The following is a 19,959-nucleotide window of genomic DNA, read 5'->3' as shown; positions in this document are numbered from 1 at the left end:
TTAAAATAACTCGTGCCCCCGTCGCAAAAATAATGAGTGCATGACGCCGCTCCCGTGAAAAAGACAATCTGTTGTCGGTATTACAATATATCTAAGAACCGAGCCTACAAATCAACCGTGACCCATCTAAATATATCTAAATTATCTATTATATATATATATATATATATATATAATATATATATATATATATATATATATATATATATATATATGGAATTTATTTTTGCTAGTTAAAAGGCTCACAAAACATTTTGCTCACTGAGGTTTGAGTCCCGGAAGATTGTCAGTTTTACCAGAGAGACACACTGAACTCTAAGAACTCCACCGGCAACAGACAACAACAACAACAAATACAAACAAAAAAAAAAGCATCACTCTCACTGTCCCGAGTCACCAAGCGCAGTGCTTCCCAAACTGTGGGCCCCCGCAAATATGTGTACGAATCGGTAAGATTTAACAGTTATAAACAGCTCAGTTATTTTTTGATGCTTTAATATTTTTAAACATATAACAAATAACATATATCCATTCAGAATAAAACCCAAGAACGACAACAACAACAAACATATAATCTCCAATGAAGAAAAAAGCTTTCATGACTTTAATGGTGAGTTTTGTTGAGAGTGCTCGAACTAGACTTTTGAAAATCTTTGATAATGTAACTTGCAATGTTTTTCATTCCATTAACTTGCAATGTTAAATTCAAATTAAATATAAAACTCAGTCGTATTAAAAAATATGTTATGACATGACCATCCATATCTGTTAATTAAGTAAACAGACCAGGTTTTTATGCATATTACATATTAGGTTAATTTTGACCATCGCCCACTATAGATCATAATCTATAAAGGTGAGAATTAAGATATTTCAAGATAATTCAGTAAAAATAAATAACTAGTGCCCCCTCAAAAATAATGAGTGCATGACGCCCCTTAAAGAGACAATCTCGGTTTATTAAAATTAGGATAAAAATAATACGGTCAATATATCTAATATAGAGGTCTATTATAACATAAATCTCTATATATATATATCTATATATATGATATATATATATATATTATATATATATATATATATATAGTATATATGTAAGTTACATCGTGGGGCTTTTGCTATGTTTTTTGGGGGGCTTTACCCCTCTGAAGTTAGGGAAGCTCTGAGCGTAGCGATTTTTAACCACTTTTATGCTAATTATTAATTCATAATTAATTTATTCTCGAATGACTTAATTGCAAGCAGCTTTTTAAAATCATTGTGCTGTTACTGAATTAAAACGATTGTTCTTAACATATGCAAGCCTACCGTGCATATATAATCTATAATATATAATTTATATTATATTTTATATATTCTGTACGTATATATTATAATATAGGTTTTTAATTACGGTAAATTCTCATATAAACCCTTTCAAACTATCTCCATTTGTATGGAGATTGAAGTGTAAAACGCTGTTTATCTAGCTAGGCCTCCTTGCGAATACTGATCTGACACCCATTTAAGAAACGGTTTCTGATCACTTCTGAATGGAGCAATTCCGTCGCAGTTAACGTGCCTTGGGCTCATTTGCACACGCTTAGGGGTGGTTTAGGCTTATAATTGTGATCAGATCACCTTCAACCATATCAGGCGTGAATGGGCCATTGTGTCAAACAGCTCTCTTAACGTTTGTAAACTTCCGTTCGTTCTCGTTCACTGTCCTTACATTTTTCATTCACTCAATTATTCAAGTCGATAATAATTTATTGTCACCATCTATTCAAGGCAAGCTGCGATTGATTGATTGGTTGGTTGATTGATTATGTTTGATTGTGTTTAATAAAAGCCATGCTCTTGGAAAAATGATCAGAATTTTAAAAAAATAGGTTTGTTGTATGAGTTGTAATGAAAATGACTTTGTGGTTTTGGTCGTGAAAGACTCCAAACGAATCGGTTTAATGATTGAATGACTCACTCGTGATTTAACCTATTTAATGACTTACTCAAAAACAGTCAGTTTGTCTTTGACATAAATGAAGAAATCCATAACTAGCCTACTTTTTATTATATTAACAATAAAATGATATTATGTAATAAAAAGTAATTCTTTATTAGTAGTAGACTAGTAATAGGAGTATTTAATTAACAAATAATGATCAATTATTAAAAGTAATTTATTATTACCTCAATTGTAAGTTATTAATAATAATAGGCTTTGTTATTATTATTGTTATTACTATTCTTATTAGTTTGCTTTTGGCATACGTTTGAGGTAAAGAGTTGTTTGCTTTAGCCAAATTTATTGGGAAATGTCCTGATCTATCAGGTCATCTGAGGAGTAAACACACACACACACACACACACACACACACACACACACACACACACACACACCACCCCCTTCATCAATTCTTCCAGTGGAAAAGAATCCGAGTCCTCTTATGAGCTCTGCTGTTGGAGTAAAGCAGCTCTTATAACATGATTCCACTCTTCTTTCTCACAGTTCTGCTGCTCTGGCCTGACACAGTTCATGGTAAGATCCATACTCTCATAATTACTGAGTTCGTATTTCACATGAAGTATTTTAAAACATTTAATAGTGTTGTGTTTTAAGGTGAATTGTTTTTAGACAACCTATATTGATTAGGCTCCCAAACAGCCAGCAAACATGTTACTCCATTCTGTTCAAACACCATAACAATAATAAAACTATGTTTAGTATTATCTAGCACGGTCGTAAAACAAAATTACAGACATAATATGAAAGTTTCCTAATCTTTAAGATCTTATAATAATATAAATATTATTTTACAACTATGACTGAAACTATGGTTGCCATATGTTTTTAAAGAACAGACCGAGCTATATAAAGAGAGTTCACAATAAAAATGAGCTAGAGAGAGTTTTTTAGCAGCGGTTTTCTTGATATTTGAGTAACTATTACAAACAGTCCATGTGGAAAACATGGAATTACCATGGTAAACATCAGCTGCTATTGGACTCGCACCATATTCTTGTCACATTTTATGTTATTAATGGCCCTTTTTCATCATGCGTACAGGCACATATTCATATAGATGTTTAATGAATTTAAACATGTGTGTACAGCTGTGGACTGCTCTCTGTGCCAGTTTCTGTGTACTGTGTAGTTATTTGGGCATCACTTCATGATCATGCCATGCCACTGGGAATATTGTGGAACAGATGTAGTTTACAGATCCAAAGGTCATGTGTGTTTAAGCCCCTCTAAGGACACACACACACAAGGAACGTTACAACATTTAAACCGGCTCAAAAAGTTTGCTATTCACTAACAACATGCCAAAAAAGGTTGTTGCTTTTTCTGACATGGTACTGTGGCATGTTTTGAACATGCACTGTAAACATTTTTCATGGCATTGTTTTCATCTAATTACTTGTGTCACCAAAAAAAAGTGATTTCTTTTTGGTTTTGGGTGTTTCAACTTGATTTTCTTTATTACTAAATCAGTCCAAAGTGGTAAAATGACTAGTGCATCTTTCTGATGTGTGTTTTCACAGCATTTCGCAGTGCACTGAATGATTTCCAGCGATCCGAGGGGAGAGAGCTGGTCCTGAAATCCTGGAATGTGAACCGTCTGACTGAATTTCCTGGAATCACTTTGGAGGATTGTGCTAAACGCTGCACAGAGAGTCCAGAATGCAGGTCTCATATCCCCACTGTCCTGTCCCAGCATGCACTGCATGATTCACCTTTACACCCAAAATGTAATTCTCTTTGTGGTTGAATGATTAAAAAGGCATAAGTTGCCTTTTTTACAAACAGTTTAATTTTAGTATTTATTTCCTTATTTTGTCTGTGAATGTAAGAAATGTACTTTAGCATATGTACTTACATAAATATAGGCTATATAAATACAGAAATATATACTTTTAAATAATATAGTAAAGTGCGACCCAAATCTAATGTTTTCAGACACTTAAATGCATGTTATTTATGATTAAATTCAAATATATTGTTTATTGTTATATTTGGTAAGAGTTAATTTTAAGGACAAATTCTCACTATTAACCAACATGCATATTACTAGCACATTGGCTGTTTATTATGCAATATTTATTATTATTATACAAGCCGAGAGAGAGAGAGAGATTGGCTGTTTATTAGTACATCTTTAGCACATATTAATGCCTTATTCTGCATGAGCATATTTTATATCCCTTAATCCTAACCTATACCAAAACTTAACTGCAAATTAATTTATGCAGGCAAAAATGGTCAATAATAGTTAGTTAATAGTGATTAGTTAATGCAATTAGTTAAACTTAGCTTTTGGACTTTAATACATCTTTCTATGTAATTTTGTCATTACTGCTATTGTCTTTTGCTATTTTGAAAATGTTAACTTTAAATCTAATATCAAATAACACACTACAGTTAAAAATACAATCAAATGCAATCAAATTTGCTTAAAATATTAGTCAACACATTAAAATAAGTGTACTTCCTTAACGCATGACAAAGTTTATTAAAACATAATGATTTAAAATGAATTTTAAAGCAACACTTTTAATTTGGCATTATTACAAAGGTCACTTTTTAAAAAGTTCTTTAAGAAACAGTCATGAAATTGTCTGACTTTAAGCACACTTAAATGGCCTTTTATTTCATGAATATTATCTGCAAGTGCAAATCTTAAAAAAAAATACTCTTTAAAAAAATACATATTTTAAGATTTACAGCACACTACAAGTGCACATTGAATACACTTAAGCATGTTTCTTTTTTATAAGGTAATACAAAATGTATTTCTGATGTATATTTTGAACTTTCCAGAGCTTTTAATTATGAGTTTCGTCCATCTTTGGTGTGTAAACATCTGCCCTGGGTGGGCGACGGAGACAATGCAGACATCAAGAGAAACGTGAACTGTGACCTTTATGAGATGAAAGGTGACAGATTGATTCTCAAAATGTTTTTCAGTAGATTTTGAAAGTATTTGACAGTTTGAAAGATTATAAGATGTACTATTTCATCAGCCATTAAAAACCCATACCGCCTAACCACCACTTGATATAAGTGCCACATGTTAGTCACATGTTCATATTGTTCTCCTGTACTCAGTCTATGTAAGGAAGTGCATTGTGGGTAAAGGAGAAGACTATCGAGGGAAAGTGTCGACGACTAAGAGTGGACGAACATGTCAACAGTGGTGGTCCAAATTCCCTCATGATCACAGGTAGTATGTTGCACAAACTTCATGTAAAATATTTGAATGCAAAATGTGTAATGTGTAACATAGCAATACTTACTAAATTCTTACAATAGTCCGTAAAGGTATTTGGACACTTTTAAAACTGAATGTCAGTGCACTTGATATAAAAAATATATAAAAATATAAATATAAAAATATCTGCAAAAACATTGTTTTGTTTGTTGAAAGATTACAAAAAATAATAATAATAATAATAATTTCCTTTGTATGCATGGAGTCCTGTGTATTATGAAAGTAAACAGGGTCTGTTTCATGTTGTTCAAATACACGGTAGATGGTTAACAAAAGCAAATATATTAGATAAACATTGCATTCAACGCACCATTGAAATGTTTAGAATTTATGTTTTTGAAGGAAGTCTCTTATGCTCACCCAGGCTGTACTGATTTGATCAGAAATATCAGTAATATTGTGAAATATTATTACAATGAAAAAATAACTGTTTTCTATTGTAATATATTTCAAAATGTATTTTAATCCTGTGATCAAAGCTGAATTTTCAGCATCATCACTCCAGTCTTCAGTGTCACGTGATCCTTCAGAAATCATTCTAATGTGCTGATTTGCTTCTCAAGAAACATTTCTTATTATTATTATCAATGTTGAAAACTATTGTTGTGCTGCTTCATATTTTTGTGGAAACTAATGCAATTTTTCAGGATTCTTTGAAAGTTCAGATAAACAGCATTTATTTGAAAATGTCACTTTTGATCAATTGAACGCATCTTTGCTAAATAAACAGTAGTGTATTTATTTTACTCTAAGATCCTTTTATTGGTTGAATGTACAACTGCGATATTAGAATAATGCCACCTCTGTTTGGAATAGATGGACTCCATCTGCTACTAATGGCCTGGAGCTGAACTATTGTCGTAATCCGGACGGCGACCGCATCGGACCCTGGTGTTACACCACTGACCCTGAACCCAGATATGAGAGCTGTGACATTCCCCAGTGCAAAGACGGTAGGACGGCCAGTTACACATGTTTGCACTGCAATGGCTTTACTGTCAAAGTCATAAGCGCTTTGTTCTGAGCAGATGTTTGTATGTTTCTCCATTAGAGGTGTGCATCACTTGTAATGGAGAAGACTACAGAGGTCAGGTGGATCACACAGACAACCCAAAAAAGTAAAAAAGACATAACCAACAACAAAAGCATCAACACATCTACCAGCCAGAGAAGTAAATATGACATAACCATGTACCAAAGCACTGAAATCAGAATAGAAGTGCAGTGGATATCAATATATCAACCATGTGGTGTTGCAGTGATTTGTAGCGGATGCTGATATATGTCAGATAACTTCATAGCTGATGTTTGTGCAACCAGGTACCCTGATAAAAGTTTGGATGATAATTATTGCCGTAACCCGGATGCGTCTCCGGTGCCCTGGTGCTACACCACTGACCAGACGGTGGAGAGAGAGAGCTGTGATATACGCAAGTGCCGTGAGTATTTTTGCTCCTTACAACAAGGATTTGATATGTCATTTCATGGTATTTGAGATTTTTTTCTTGTATTTATTTGAAATGTTTTAGTTTTTTTTGTAACTGTATGACTTGTGTTATTCACTTTGTTCTTGTCATGAAAGACAAGGTGTAAAACAATAACTAATTCATAAATTGTATGCTTTTATGAACCTCCAAAACTAAATAGGCACTGGTAAAACAACCATACTGTAATAAAATGTTATCAATACATATGTTGCTTGTATAAAAGTTTGTTTTTTGAGTACACAGCTATTTTTGAATGGTCATGAACAAAACATGCTTTTTATAACCATATAATAACTATAGATACTATTACAGTTAATATTTTGAATCAGTTTTTATTTTTATATATTCTGGTTTAATTTTAATTTTAGTTAAAGTTTTTGTTGTGTGTTTGTCATTTCGAGCATTTTTTTTGTTTATAGAATCACTATTACTTTTTATTTCCATTTTAGTTTCATAGTTTTTGTTTCGCACATCAAGTTAAACTAAATTAAGAAATGTTATTTGTGCAGTACATCTATTCCAGAGAGGCATTTCTGAAACATTATTTTAAAGTCAAAGATTATAGAGACACATAGCAGAGATTAAACCGAAGAAAAACTTAAAAAAAGAACTTCTAAGTCAATTTTTTTGATGCAATGTCAACTTAAACGCTCGCACAACACAGTCGTTTGCATTCTGTTAGCAGTGCATGAATTTCAATCTCCATGCAAATCGTTTGGATTATTATTCATTCATTCTGTTTAAAGGACACAGATCTTCATCTTCCTGGGGATATTGCTGTCATTTCCAATCGCGTCAGTGCTGTTCAGAAAGACAACTATACATAACTGAAAGTCAGAAACTCGCATATGGTGTTCTGTTTGAGAGCACAACATTAATAGCAGTTTATTGCATTGGGTTCACAATATTATTCTTTATGAATATGCAATGATTGATCTGTCAGGAGCATGTGTGACATTCACACAGTTGAGTTTCAAAATATAAATTGTGCTGAAGTGGAGTTGCTGAAATCTATTATTTTCTGTCATTGACACATGATTGGACAACAAATAACTGCATCTGTCCAATAAATAGCCATATTTACAACTAGTTACATCTCTTCATTTACCCTGTGCTTAAAATGATCAATCAATCAATGAGATGTTATTAGTATATCTCAAATGTTTCCTCTACATGAATTTCTTCCTCTTTAATTCCCCTTTTGTCCTTTCCATTCTATAGCTGAGTCTCCAAAGCGCCGTTTTCGCTCCGGCTACACAACTAATTGTTTCCGGGGTCGTGGTGAAGATTACAGGGGCAAAGTCAACGAAACAACCTCTGGAATCCCCTGTCAACGCTGGGACGCCCAGAAACCCCACGAACACCCTTTTTTTCTTGCCGGAAATTTTTACATACTCAGGCCATCCAAGATTTGGAGAAATGTAGCACTGCATCACTTGCTCATAAAAGGATCCCAAGATGTAGATGAGTTTTTTTGTTCATCAGAACAGATTTGGAGAAATGTAGCACTGCACCACCTCATAAAAAAATCATTTGAAGTGAATGGGTACCGTCAGAATGAGAGTCCAAACACTCGAATTTTGGCTAGAAGCTACAGTTTAAACACTTTAATGATGGATTTGTTTATATCATTTAGGAAGTGTTATTACGGATTATGGACTCGAATTTTGGCTAGAAGCTACAGTTTAAACACTTTAATGATGGATTTGTTTCTTACAAACTCCACTTATTCACTTCACAAGATGTTAATTGGTGTACTGGAGTGGTGTGGATTACTTGTGGATTATTGTGATGTTTTTATCCGCTGTTAGGACTCTCATTCTGATGGCACCCATTCACTGCAGAGGATCCATTGCTGAACAACTGATGGAATCCAAATCTGTTCTGATAAAGAAACAAACTTCATCAGAACTGTATAAATTGGTTGATTGTGACTCTGTCTTTCTTCTTTCCAACTTTAGGGGTCTGGAGGAGAACTACTGCCGTAACCCGGACGGTTCAGAGGCGCCCTGGTGTTTCACGTCTCTGCCTGAGATGAGGACAGCTCTCTGTCTGCAGATCAAACGCTGTGCTGATGACATTGAGGCTGAAGGTACAGTTGCGCCCGCTAGTGATTGAAAACATCAACTACAATTTCATTTTAAAGACATTTTGACTGTGCTTTGTCTTTGTGGGATGAGAAAATTTTTCAAGAAAACTGAATGCAGACTTCATGTGTACTTAATATGCATATTGTATATACACTACGATTAAAAAATTGAGGTCAATAGTTTATGTATTTTTGAAAGAAATTAATAATAATAATAATAATAATAATAACATTTATAATGTTGAAGAGCATTTCAAATAAATGCTGTTCTTTTGAACTTTCTTCTTTTTTCTTCTTCTTCTTTGAAATTTATCAAGGAATACTGAAGAAAATGTATTACCATTTCCACAAAAATATGAATCAGCAAAACTGTTTTCAGCACTGATAATGATCAGAAATGTTTCGAGCAGCAAATGAAATGATCATGTAACACTGAAAAATGGAGTAATGATGCTAAAAATTCAGCTTTGTATCACAGGAATAAATTACATTTTCAAATATATTCACATAGAAAAGAGTTATTTTAAATTGTTATAATATTCCACAGTATTACCATTTCACTGTATTTTTGATCAAATAAATGCACTCTTGGTGAGCAGAAGAGACTTCTTTCAAAAGCCCTGAAATTTTGAATGGCGGTTTAAATAACCAGGTTTTTTTCTCCTCAAAATAGATTGCTATAATGAAATCGGCAAAAACTATCGGGTGTTGTCCGCAAGACACGTAAAGGTATTCTCTGCCAGAAATGGAGCCTCAATACACCTCACAAAACCAAGTAAGGATAAAATCCCATTCTTGTTTGTCTTATTTAAAGTTGATCTAAAGTATAAATGCAAGGTAATTTATACACATCTATTTGCAGGATAAACCCCAAAACACACCCAGAGGCCAACCTGACCGACAACTACTGCAGAAACCCTGACGGAGACCATCATGGGCCCTGGTGCTACACCTCTGACCCCAAGACTGAGTTCGACTACTGTGCCATCAAGCAGTGTGGTGAAGCATCAATGTTTATAGACGTATAGAATAGTATTATTTAAAGTGCCCCTATTATGAGTAATGAAAGGTTAATATTTTGGTTTTAGGAGTCCCCAACAACAGGTTGACGTGCATGCAAGGTCAAAAAACACTTTCATTGTCTTATAATATGCATTTATTTTTACCTCCTTGCTCAACGACTCCCAAACGATTTGTTCAATGATTCATTTTTCCAAACCCATCCTTTGAGTGACGCTAATCTGCGGTGATTGGTCTGATTGGTTCGATTAATTTAATCATGTCTGTAATGCCTGATAGAGCAGTGTTTGTGAGTGCAGTGCTGCTTTGTGTCCAGCGTTACGGGGAAACCGCTATTTTTACCGCTCCAAAAGCAGCACCTAGTGGCAAAGAATGAATTTGCATTTTCATTCAGACCAACACGAAAAGACCAACAAGTGGGCGGGCAATATGCTAATGTTTCATGTTGACGTCAAAATGAAACGGCTTGGGATTCGTTTTAAAAAGTGACTCGTTTCAATGATTCAGAGTCGACTCTTTCTTTTGAGACACAATAACTTTAAACACGGTGCACTTTCAGATTTAAAACTTTGCAGGATGTTTTCATTCACTTAGAGCTGTGTTACACACTGCATGAAAGGTAGTTTTCAAACATCCATAATAGGGGCACTTTAATAATACTAATTAAATAATTTATAATACATTTATTATAAACAATTAATGGTAATATATTTCAAATAAATATCATTATTATTAATTAATTAATTAAACTATATTTTTGTACTTCTATGTGTTATAATAGCTGGAGAGAAAGTGCCAATCACCGGGCCAACAGGTAAGTCATAAACAGCATACAGTGAACAATACAGACTCTGATGTGCACGACTGTGCTTCTGACTTGCCCTCCACTGTGTGTAAAAAGCGGAGGTTGTGTTTAACGAGTGTGGGAAGCGGGACGACCGGACTGTGAAGAGCAGGTTAAGAATAGTGGGCGGCACACCTGGAAACTCTCCCTGGACCGTCAGCCTTCGAGACCGGTTAGTCGTACTATAATCCATCCCAAATGATATCACTTTATGGAAGTAAAATCAATTTCTTGTTGACAAATGTATTTGCGGCCACCGCATGTCTTCTCAGGAAAGGAAATCACTTCTGTGGAGGTTCTCTGGTCAATTCCAAATGGGTGATCAGCACTAAACAATGCTTCTCATCCTGGTAACTCAAATTCTTCAGTAATTAATGTTCAGAGTTGGACAGTAACCATGTTTTATTAAATATGCACATGCTTGTTGGTGATTTTATGCAGTTATGTGGACCTCACGGGATACAGTGCTACGATGGGTACCTTGTTCCGTGATCCAAAGGAAGGTGAACCGGACAGACAAACCATTCCTCTCACCAAGATCGTCTGTGGTCCTTCTGAATCCCACCTGGTCATGCTTCAGCTAGAAACGTACTTCATATCACACACAAACACAGCGATTCACAACATGCTTTGGTTCTACACTCTTAAAAATAAAGAAAGAGGTTTTCGATGCCATAGAAGAGCCATATTTGGTTCCACAGAGAACATTTAAGTCAACAGATATTAAATGAAACATTTTTTCATAACATGAAAAAACTTTTTTGCACTATAAAGAACCCAGGGAAGGTTTCATGGGTGTTAAAGTTTCTTCTTGGAGCCATCAATGCCAATAAACAACCTTTATTTTTAAGAGTGTGCAGCATTTTTTGGATGCCATTCTTTAAAAGTGTCTCGACTCCAAACTGGCCCTCTAATAAACATATATCTGGATCTTCTCCTGCAGTCCTGCTCAGTTTAATGAGCGCGTGTCTCAAATATGTCTGCCTCCTGAGCGCTACATCGTTCCAGAGGGAACCGTCTGTGAAATCGCTGGTTGGGGAGAAACAAAAGGTGATACGCTAGTCTGTTTTATGTATAAAACCTCCTATTATAAACTATTGTTCAAAAGTTTGTGTTGCGAATTATTTTCTTTTTTTAAAGAAAATAATGCTTTTATTCCTCAAGGACACATTAAATTGATCAAAAGTGACAGTAAAGACATTTATAATGTCACTGAAATTTTGTGTCTTGAACAGCAAATCAGCATATTATTATGATTCCTGAATGATCATGTGACACTGAAGACTGGAGTAATGATGCTGAAAATTCAGCTTTGATCACATGGATAAATTACTGTTTACAATATATTCAAATACAACACTGTTTTCTTATTATATTTCACAATATTACTGTTTTTACTGTATTTTTGATCAGTCTCTGTGAGCATAAGAGACTTGTTGGAAACACATTTTGTCACACTTTTCTTAGTAGGAAGCTGGAAATTCTGCCTTCCCACACTGATCCTCTGTGCTTCTCTCTCTCAGGAAAGGGGGATGAGACTGTCCTGAATGTGGCTCAGATGCCTGTACTGAGCAATAAAGACTGTAACCCATATTTCAAGGGCCGTGTCCGCGAGAATGAGATGTGCACCATGCCCTTCGTGGCCGGAGTTGGCGCCTGTGAGGTAGATGTGAACTTTTTTTTTTTCCTCTGCTTTTACATTTTAACATCATATATGTTATGAATCACTAATAAAAGTACTGCTATGGATAATTAAAAAAAAAAAGAGTTTATGTAACTGTTGATTCTGTTTACAGTTCTAATAATAAAAGTTAAAATAATAAAATGCAAGTAACTTCATAATAAATCAAAGTTAGTACAAAAATAAGCTTTTAAAAAGAAGGAATCCCATATCATTTGTTGTTGATGTCAAAGGCTTTGTGTTCAATCATACTGTATACTTTTATACACTGTAAAAAAAACAGATTTTTTTTTTAATTGTAAAAATATTGTTGGAGTATGTTGAAGTATACTTCTTTTAATTTTAGGGATTTTTGAATGATAAAACAATTTTTGTTGGTATCTTCCTTTTTTTGGTTGAAAATTAGATTGAATCTTTCAATTTTAAAGGCTTTTGTATAATAAATACTTCTGGTCGTATTCATCCATTTTTTGGTAGGACATTTTATTTATTTATTTTATTTTTAGGATTTTGTATGATAAACAGTTATGGGTGATTTTATCTGTCTTTTGTTGGAAAAATAATAAATTGTTTTAATTTTAAGCATTTTTGTATGAAAAACAATTTTAGAAAATTACATCCAATTCCTTTAATAAAATTAGATTTAATCCTTTAATTTAAATTTTTTGTGTTTTTTATGAAAAACTATTTTGGTTGGTGTGCAAACTCTGGCTTCTGAAGTAAAACAAGATAACCACTGATCTAGACATTGCTTAGCTTGCAGAAAGCTTTCAAAATGTGTATGAAGCTTTAAGAGCTTCAAACATTTCCTTTCTACCCGTTTGTGCAGCTACGCTAGTTTTAGGTTCTGTTTTTGCAATAGATGTAAGTGGGGATTGTGAAATGAGTAAGACGTGCTGGGTGCAGGTGCACTGTAACGTTCTTTTTTTTCGCTCTTCCAGAAAGACTATGGCGGCCCTCTGGCCTGTCAGAACAGTGACTGTTGGGTTCTAGAGGGAGTCATCATACCAATGCGCCGCTGTGGACACGCCGGCCAACCAAACATCTTCATCCGTGTGTCTTTTTATGTGGATTGGATCAAGAAGGTCATGGAGATGACCTGATGACAGAAAAACTTACATTGTAACATGCGATAGCATGTCAGCAGACATTTCAAACGGCTCAATCTTCTATAAGCTAAAATATAAATATTTGACCCTGGAGCACAAAAGCAGTCTTAAGTCGCTGGGGTATATTTTTAGCAATAGCCCAAAAAACATTGTATGTGTCAAAATTATCGATTTTTCTTTTATGCCAAAAATCATTAGGATATTAAGTAAAGATCATGTTCCATGAAGATATTTTGTAAATTTCCTACCATAACTATATCAAAACTTAATATTTGATTAGTAATATGCATCACTAAGAACTTCATTTGGACAACTTCAAATGCGATTTTCTCAATATTTTGATTTTTTTTGCACCCTCAGATTCCAGATTTTCAAATAGTTGTATCTCAGCCACATATTGTCCAATCCCAACAAACTTCTACATCAATGGAAAGCTTATTTATTCAGCTTTCAGATGATGTATAAGTCTCAATTTCGAAAAATGTACACATAAGGGTCACATATATTAAGTAGTTGGAATGTATTATACTTAAAAAATACTGTGTTTTATAAAATTATGTATGCTTTTTTTGTAACATTCTGTATTGGGGTTTAAATAACGTAATATGTATGCTTGCATTTGTAAAATATAAAGATATACAGGGGCACATATATTTACACTAAACCTGACATCAGTGAGAGCTATATAGAATTTTGTGGGTTTAATAAAGTATTCAAAATTCTGTTTTTGATCTTCAGCATTCTTTTGTGTCCCATATTACATCATGTAAAACATGGTAGTACACTGAAAAACATAGTTTGCATATATATATATATATATATATATATATATATATATATATATATATATATATATAATATATATATATATATATATATATATATATATATATATATATATAGTGGGCATAGTATCATAGTACTATGATGGTTTTTTTGGACATGAACCATAGTATTCTTAGACATACCATATAAATATGGCTACTTGATTTTAAGTAGGCCTATACCACGATATATAAAAACAACAAAACCACTACCACATGGGCTATATCAAAACCATGAAGCTACTTCATAGTAAAACGATGGTACTTTTGGGTACTTTTGCTATAGCTTTCTCATTATTCTACCAGTGACTAATTTTGTTTTCTTGAAATACTTATTTAGGATAAGAAAAAAAACCCTGATTACTCATTCCTTGACGTTTTAACTAATATTTATCGTGTCACTAAGGCAGTAGATATAACCTAATAATATCCTAGTAAACTGCCCGTCTTTATGTGATTGCTAAAGCACCTGCCTTTAAAATAAGTGTATATGGGCGTCATTCATGACTACTGTACTTGGTACGCGACGCCGCAGACTAGAAAACAATTAGAAAACGCGACCCGACGTTTTAGAACGCGCCCAACTTGACGTCAGCATCCAGTCGACCAATCAAACGCTTGCGGCGTCGCTCTCGCGTGCAGACAGTGTTGTTAAAAAGGAAACGATGTAGCGTCAGACGGACATGAAAGCTATTACAAACAGCAACAGAAGCGTTGCAGAGGCAACAGGACGAGCAAAATGAGGCGTGGCTCGGTGAGATCTGAAAAGAATGATTGTAAAAGGAGGCGGGGCCAGAAATGATGTCAGTCGTGTTATGTTGATGTACATACTCGCGCTCTCAACACATGCGAAGCCGCTGCTCCAGGTGAACGTGCTCCAGTGCTGAGGACAACGCAAGCAACGTAAAGCGCTCTGCCCGAGGTATTTACAACTCACGACATGGTTTTTATTACAAAACAATTCAGTTTATGCTACAGTTGTCTTGTTATTAGTACTGAGAGAGAGGTATCTGATGATATCACTATCTAGAGGTCGTAGATCTCATGGAAGTGAAGCAAAAGAAGTTTTAATATTGCATGTTATATGTTTGAAAATACGATTTGGACAAGTGTTCGTTTTGGTACTTTACAAATACTAAAGAATACTAATACTTAATACAAAATACTATTAATTGTTATTCTTGAAAGTACCATGTAAATACCATAATGTTTCAATATTATGTTAAATACAATGTATATTTTACCATGATACCACTTTTGCAAGAAATGTGTTCAGTTTCAGAAGGTAAATTATGGTACTTTAATATATACCATCATGGTATTCCAATATATACCATGGTATTTACATAGAACTTAAAATAATACTAAATTACCATGTGGTATGTCCAAAACTATACTACCATGGTATCTTGTCCACAAAAACGTGGTAATGCCATCGTACCTGTAGTTCCTTTTAGTAATTTTAGCTCTGTTGTTGTGTTAATCACTGACGTTTTTCCCTTCTGTGGCTTTTGAGGTTGTTTTTTTAGTGTCTTTAATAATATTTTGTTTCTCCCTGTTTAAATGTTGCTAGGGCTGTGTTTACATCCTCGGGACACCACAAGCGTGCTCGTTACGCTCTGTAGTTCACAACCGCCAGCTACATTTTTCTGTAGTTCTGAAAATATGTGAAGAATGTGGGCTGTCGTAATTGCCCACCATATGGAAAAAGAACTTAAAGACCACTAAAAAACACTCACTGAATAACTTGTTTGCCATTTCCTGCTATTCAAGACCTTTATTTTTTATTTTAATTTTAATTTCATATTATTATTATTGATTTTTTCTTGTGTTCACTTCAAGATATCGTTGTACTTCGATATACACTATAGTACTGAAATTCTTGTAGCCTGGTATTTACTTAGTACTCTGTGGTACTTCCAAGAATGCCATAATGTTACCTTGATAAACCACATGACAAAGCTATACTGTTTGGTACTTTTTTTTTGTGAAATGTTGCAATACTATGTTACGTATGATACTTATTTTGTTGGTGCTGCCTGGTACAAAAAGTACCTCATTACCCCAAAATATACCTGGAAAATCCCTGCTTTTTTTAATCTACCATAATGGGAATGAAGTACCTTCCATTGACTTTTAAATACCATTGCATATGAAAATACTAATCAAACAGTACAATAATATTGCCGCATGTGTAGCTTATTCGGTCTACTTATTAGCAGCTACTGAGACATAGTTTATGGCGTAGAGCGGTTAGTTATATATGCATGAGAGGAACATGGAAAGTTATGGTTTATGTGAATAGATGCCATTGAACAGGCCGCTAGAAGATCCTTCTCTGCCAGCAGGGGTTAAATAAGCTGTCATTGATGAAATTCATGTGTATATACATTCACGGCCAGTAAATTACATATCATATGAACATGCAGCACTAGGACCGAAGACTCTACAGTGAATACTAATGAATACTTGTGCCACTTTTAGACACTAGAAAGAGAGACTTCATTTCTGTGGAATATTCTCAGGTTGTTAGTGTTAAAATTATGACTAATGTCTGTCATTGTAGGAATGAGATGATGTCAGAGCAGCAGTGACTGATGAAGATGAGAAGTTAATTACGAGAAAGAGATTTTTGGTCAAATATAAGAAATCTATAAGACTGCTGAGGACATAACGCAAGTTGAGGTGTGATTTGTGTTGAGTTAAAGCCATCACGCCTCAAACCACAGTGATTTTTAATCAGCTTAATTGTTTGTAAGTTCGTAAGTAGTTGTGTGTTTTCATTTTAGATGCATTCATATGCAAAAAGTGTTGAGTACGATATATATGCATAATTGAGATTAAACTAGAATTGACCTACATGCAGTAGCTTAACTGGTTTTGTGTTTTTCGTATCACTCCTCGCTCTTTCCTCTCACATGATAAAATTATTTTAGTGCAAATCAATATTTCTTTTTGGTATGAAGCCATGTTATAAGTAGGATAATGTGCAGTCAGCTGGTCATTATCGCAAAATAAAGAGCTCTCTGCAATGTTTTGTGATTTAAGGCATATTGTTGGCTTTTACACTGATGTAAAGCTCTTTCTTTTCCACATTCATCTTGTTAAGGTTGTGTGTGTCCATGCATGCTTGAGAAGGTTTGGGATCAGGATGGACGTGGAGGAGACCGGAGCAGGTCAGGTGGAGACAGCGGCCCCAGAGGAGGAGGCACCAGCTCCCAAACGTGGGAGAGGACGACCCCGCAAACCACAACAGGTCAGAGAGGTGCAATGATGCAGATAGATAGAAAGAGTTCTTTTGGAAAAATTAAATCAATTGAATAAAACCAAGTGAACTGAATCCCTCAGGAGCCTGTTGAAGCTTCTGCTCCCAGGAGGCCGAGAGGAAGGCCAAGAGGCAGTAAAAATAAAGGCCAGCGGGTCACAGCCAAAGTAAGAGAACTTACTGGAGAGCGCTTAAACTTGAGCTGAATGATTCTTGTTCAGATACACAACACTCTCGGTCCTTCATCTGTTTTTGGATGCAGGTAGAGCCACCTAGAGAACGGAGACCACGAGGTAGACCAAGAAAATGGGTGAGAATCACACACCCTTTCCTTTAAACATGTATGACCTGAAAATGATAATAAATCAACAGTTTCTGCAGCTTAGCTTTCATAAATGGTCTAGTAGAGTATATCTTTATTGTTCATTACTCTTTCAAAAGAGTAAACAAAATACATCAACATCAAACATTACCCTATTTACTTGATTGGATACTCCTGGTTTCATTGTTAAGTGCATATTTTGCCAATAAAAGTATCTATTTTTTTTAAGTATCCTGTTTTAGATATTTATAAATATCCTGTTTTGCTGGGTTTTTTTTTTTTTTTTTTTTTTTGAGAGTACTGGGCCTTAAAAGTCTTATTTTTCTTCTCACATTCTTTGTCTCTTCAATTCATAGCCTCAGAAGACCATTCATCAAGAAGAACAGCAGGTACTAAAACACATAACATTTAATAGGTCCATATAATTTTCAGTATACACTTTTATAATTTACACAGTCAAAATATTTTTAAAAAATGAATAAACATATAGTTTCTTTAATATTTCAAAAGTTTGGGTCAGTGAGATTTTTTTTTTTAAAGAAATGCTCACAAAGGCTGCAATTATTTCATCAAAATCCAGTAAAAACAGCAATATAGTGAAATATCATTATGATTTAAAACAACTTTTTTCTATTGTAATATATTTTAAAATGTAATTTATTCCTGTGATGTAAAGCTGAATTTTCAGCATTATTACAGAAATCATTCTAATATGCTGATTTGTTAATATTATTAACCAGTTGTGATATTTTGTGATTTTGCTTTGTATTTTTATGGAATATAGAAAGTAAAAAAAAAAATAAAAAAAAAAGCATTTATTTGAAAGAGAAATCTTTTGTAACATTATAAATGTCACATTTGATCAACTTAATGCATCCTTGCTGAATAAAAGCAGTAAAAAAAAATATTATATATTTATTTATTTTTTTATAAAAATTAAGCACTTAGAATTACAAGGCTTGTTTTATAAGAATAAAACCGTTTTCATAGAAATGTTTTCCACTAAGTAAAAGTGGCAAAGTCTCGACTGAATAATGAAACCTGATTAGTCGAGTCGATTATTTTCATTATCGATCATGGGGATTAGTTGTTTGCAGCCCTGCAAGCCATTATAGCAAAATGAATAGTCCTGCATGAGAATCGTCTCATTCCGTTAAACGCTAAACCTGATAAACATGTCAATCAGTGACTGTCAAGAGCTGCAGATCTGAAACCGGCGATGTGTTCAGAAACCGTGTAAAACTCCCCGTTACTCATACAGTTCACCGGTTAGCACAGAGATAAATGACTCAGTGCATTGAAGGGAAACCCAGTACAGCTCCTTACATTTCTTGGTTTCCTGTCCCAACTGTCATGACTCTCAGGTTATGCACGCACATCTACATGCACACACATTCCTCATGTGTTCTCTTTCCTTTCCGCCCAGCCTCATCCTGCGGTTCAAGGGGCGCAGTCAACAGAGGAGCCGCCCATTCAGACTCCGCCTGCTGCGTTACCATCGCAGGAGAGCGACTAAAACTACCTCAGTGATGACTTTACTACGTTGGGGGTAATTCTCCATCTCAGCTGCCTCCGTGTACACTGTAAAAAGTGAAAATGTGCCAGTGCTCAGATCACGCCCAAACTTTCAGGAAAGATCAGACTACATTTTTTCAAAAGTGACCCTAAAATCTGTGTACTACCAACACAAGCCTTTATGATGAACACCTTTCTGCAAGTTAGACTGAACTGGAAGTAATATCTTCTCTTTTTGTTTATTATTTGGATTCTTAAAGGAATAGTTCACTCGAAAATGGAAAATTGCTGAAAATGCATTTACTCTCAGGCCATCCAAGATGTAGATTCTTTATCAGAACAGATTTGGAGAAATGTAGAATTCCATCACTTGCTCACCAGTGGATCCTCTGCAGTGAATGGGTGCCATCAGAATGAGAGTCCAAACAGCTGATAAAAACATTGCAAGTAATCCATACGACTCCCATCAATTAACATCCTGTGAAGTAAAAAATCTGTGTTTGTAAGAAACAAATCCATCATTAAGATGTTTTTAACTTCAGATGTTG

At 34.5% G+C, this 19,959-nt stretch overlaps 2 protein-coding genes across 2 annotated transcripts; both read left to right on the top strand.

Moving 5' to 3' along the window:
- Window positions 1-2,362: 2,362 nt before the first annotated feature.
- Window positions 2,363-13,622, top strand: LOC109092336 (hepatocyte growth factor-like protein). The gene is given in 19 exon segments (XM_042726580.1): window positions 2,363-2,521; window positions 3,529-3,673; window positions 4,805-4,920; window positions 5,093-5,207; window positions 6,072-6,208; window positions 6,307-6,427; window positions 6,576-6,694; window positions 7,964-8,141; window positions 8,704-8,834; window positions 9,505-9,531; window positions 9,534-9,606; window positions 9,694-9,830; window positions 10,633-10,665; window positions 10,753-10,867; window positions 10,968-11,045; window positions 11,137-11,283; window positions 11,639-11,745; window positions 12,219-12,358; window positions 13,318-13,622. Coding segments are annotated over 19 exon segments (2,136 nt in total). The 5' UTR covers window positions 2,363-2,466; the 3' UTR covers window positions 13,480-13,622.
- A 1,257-nt stretch (window positions 13,623-14,879) lies between these two features.
- Window positions 14,880-19,768, top strand: LOC109082088 (high mobility group protein HMGI-C-like). Its single transcript, XM_042726578.1, has 6 exons — window positions 14,880-15,231; window positions 17,419-17,565; window positions 17,658-17,741; window positions 17,837-17,884; window positions 18,253-18,285; window positions 19,323-19,768. Exons 2-6 carry the CDS (start codon window positions 17,461-17,463, stop codon window positions 19,410-19,412), a joined length of 360 nt encoding a protein of 119 aa, XP_042582512.1. The 5' UTR covers window positions 14,880-15,231; window positions 17,419-17,460; the 3' UTR covers window positions 19,413-19,768.
- The last annotated feature ends 191 nt before the right edge of the window (window positions 19,769-19,959 follow it).

Source organism: Cyprinus carpio, chromosome B6 (assembly GCF_018340385.1).
Source record: "Cyprinus carpio isolate SPL01 chromosome B6, ASM1834038v1, whole genome shotgun sequence".
Lineage (NCBI taxonomy): Eukaryota > Metazoa > Chordata > Actinopteri > Cypriniformes > Cyprinidae > Cyprinus > Cyprinus carpio.
This window is presented reverse-complemented; position numbering and strand designations above follow the sequence as displayed.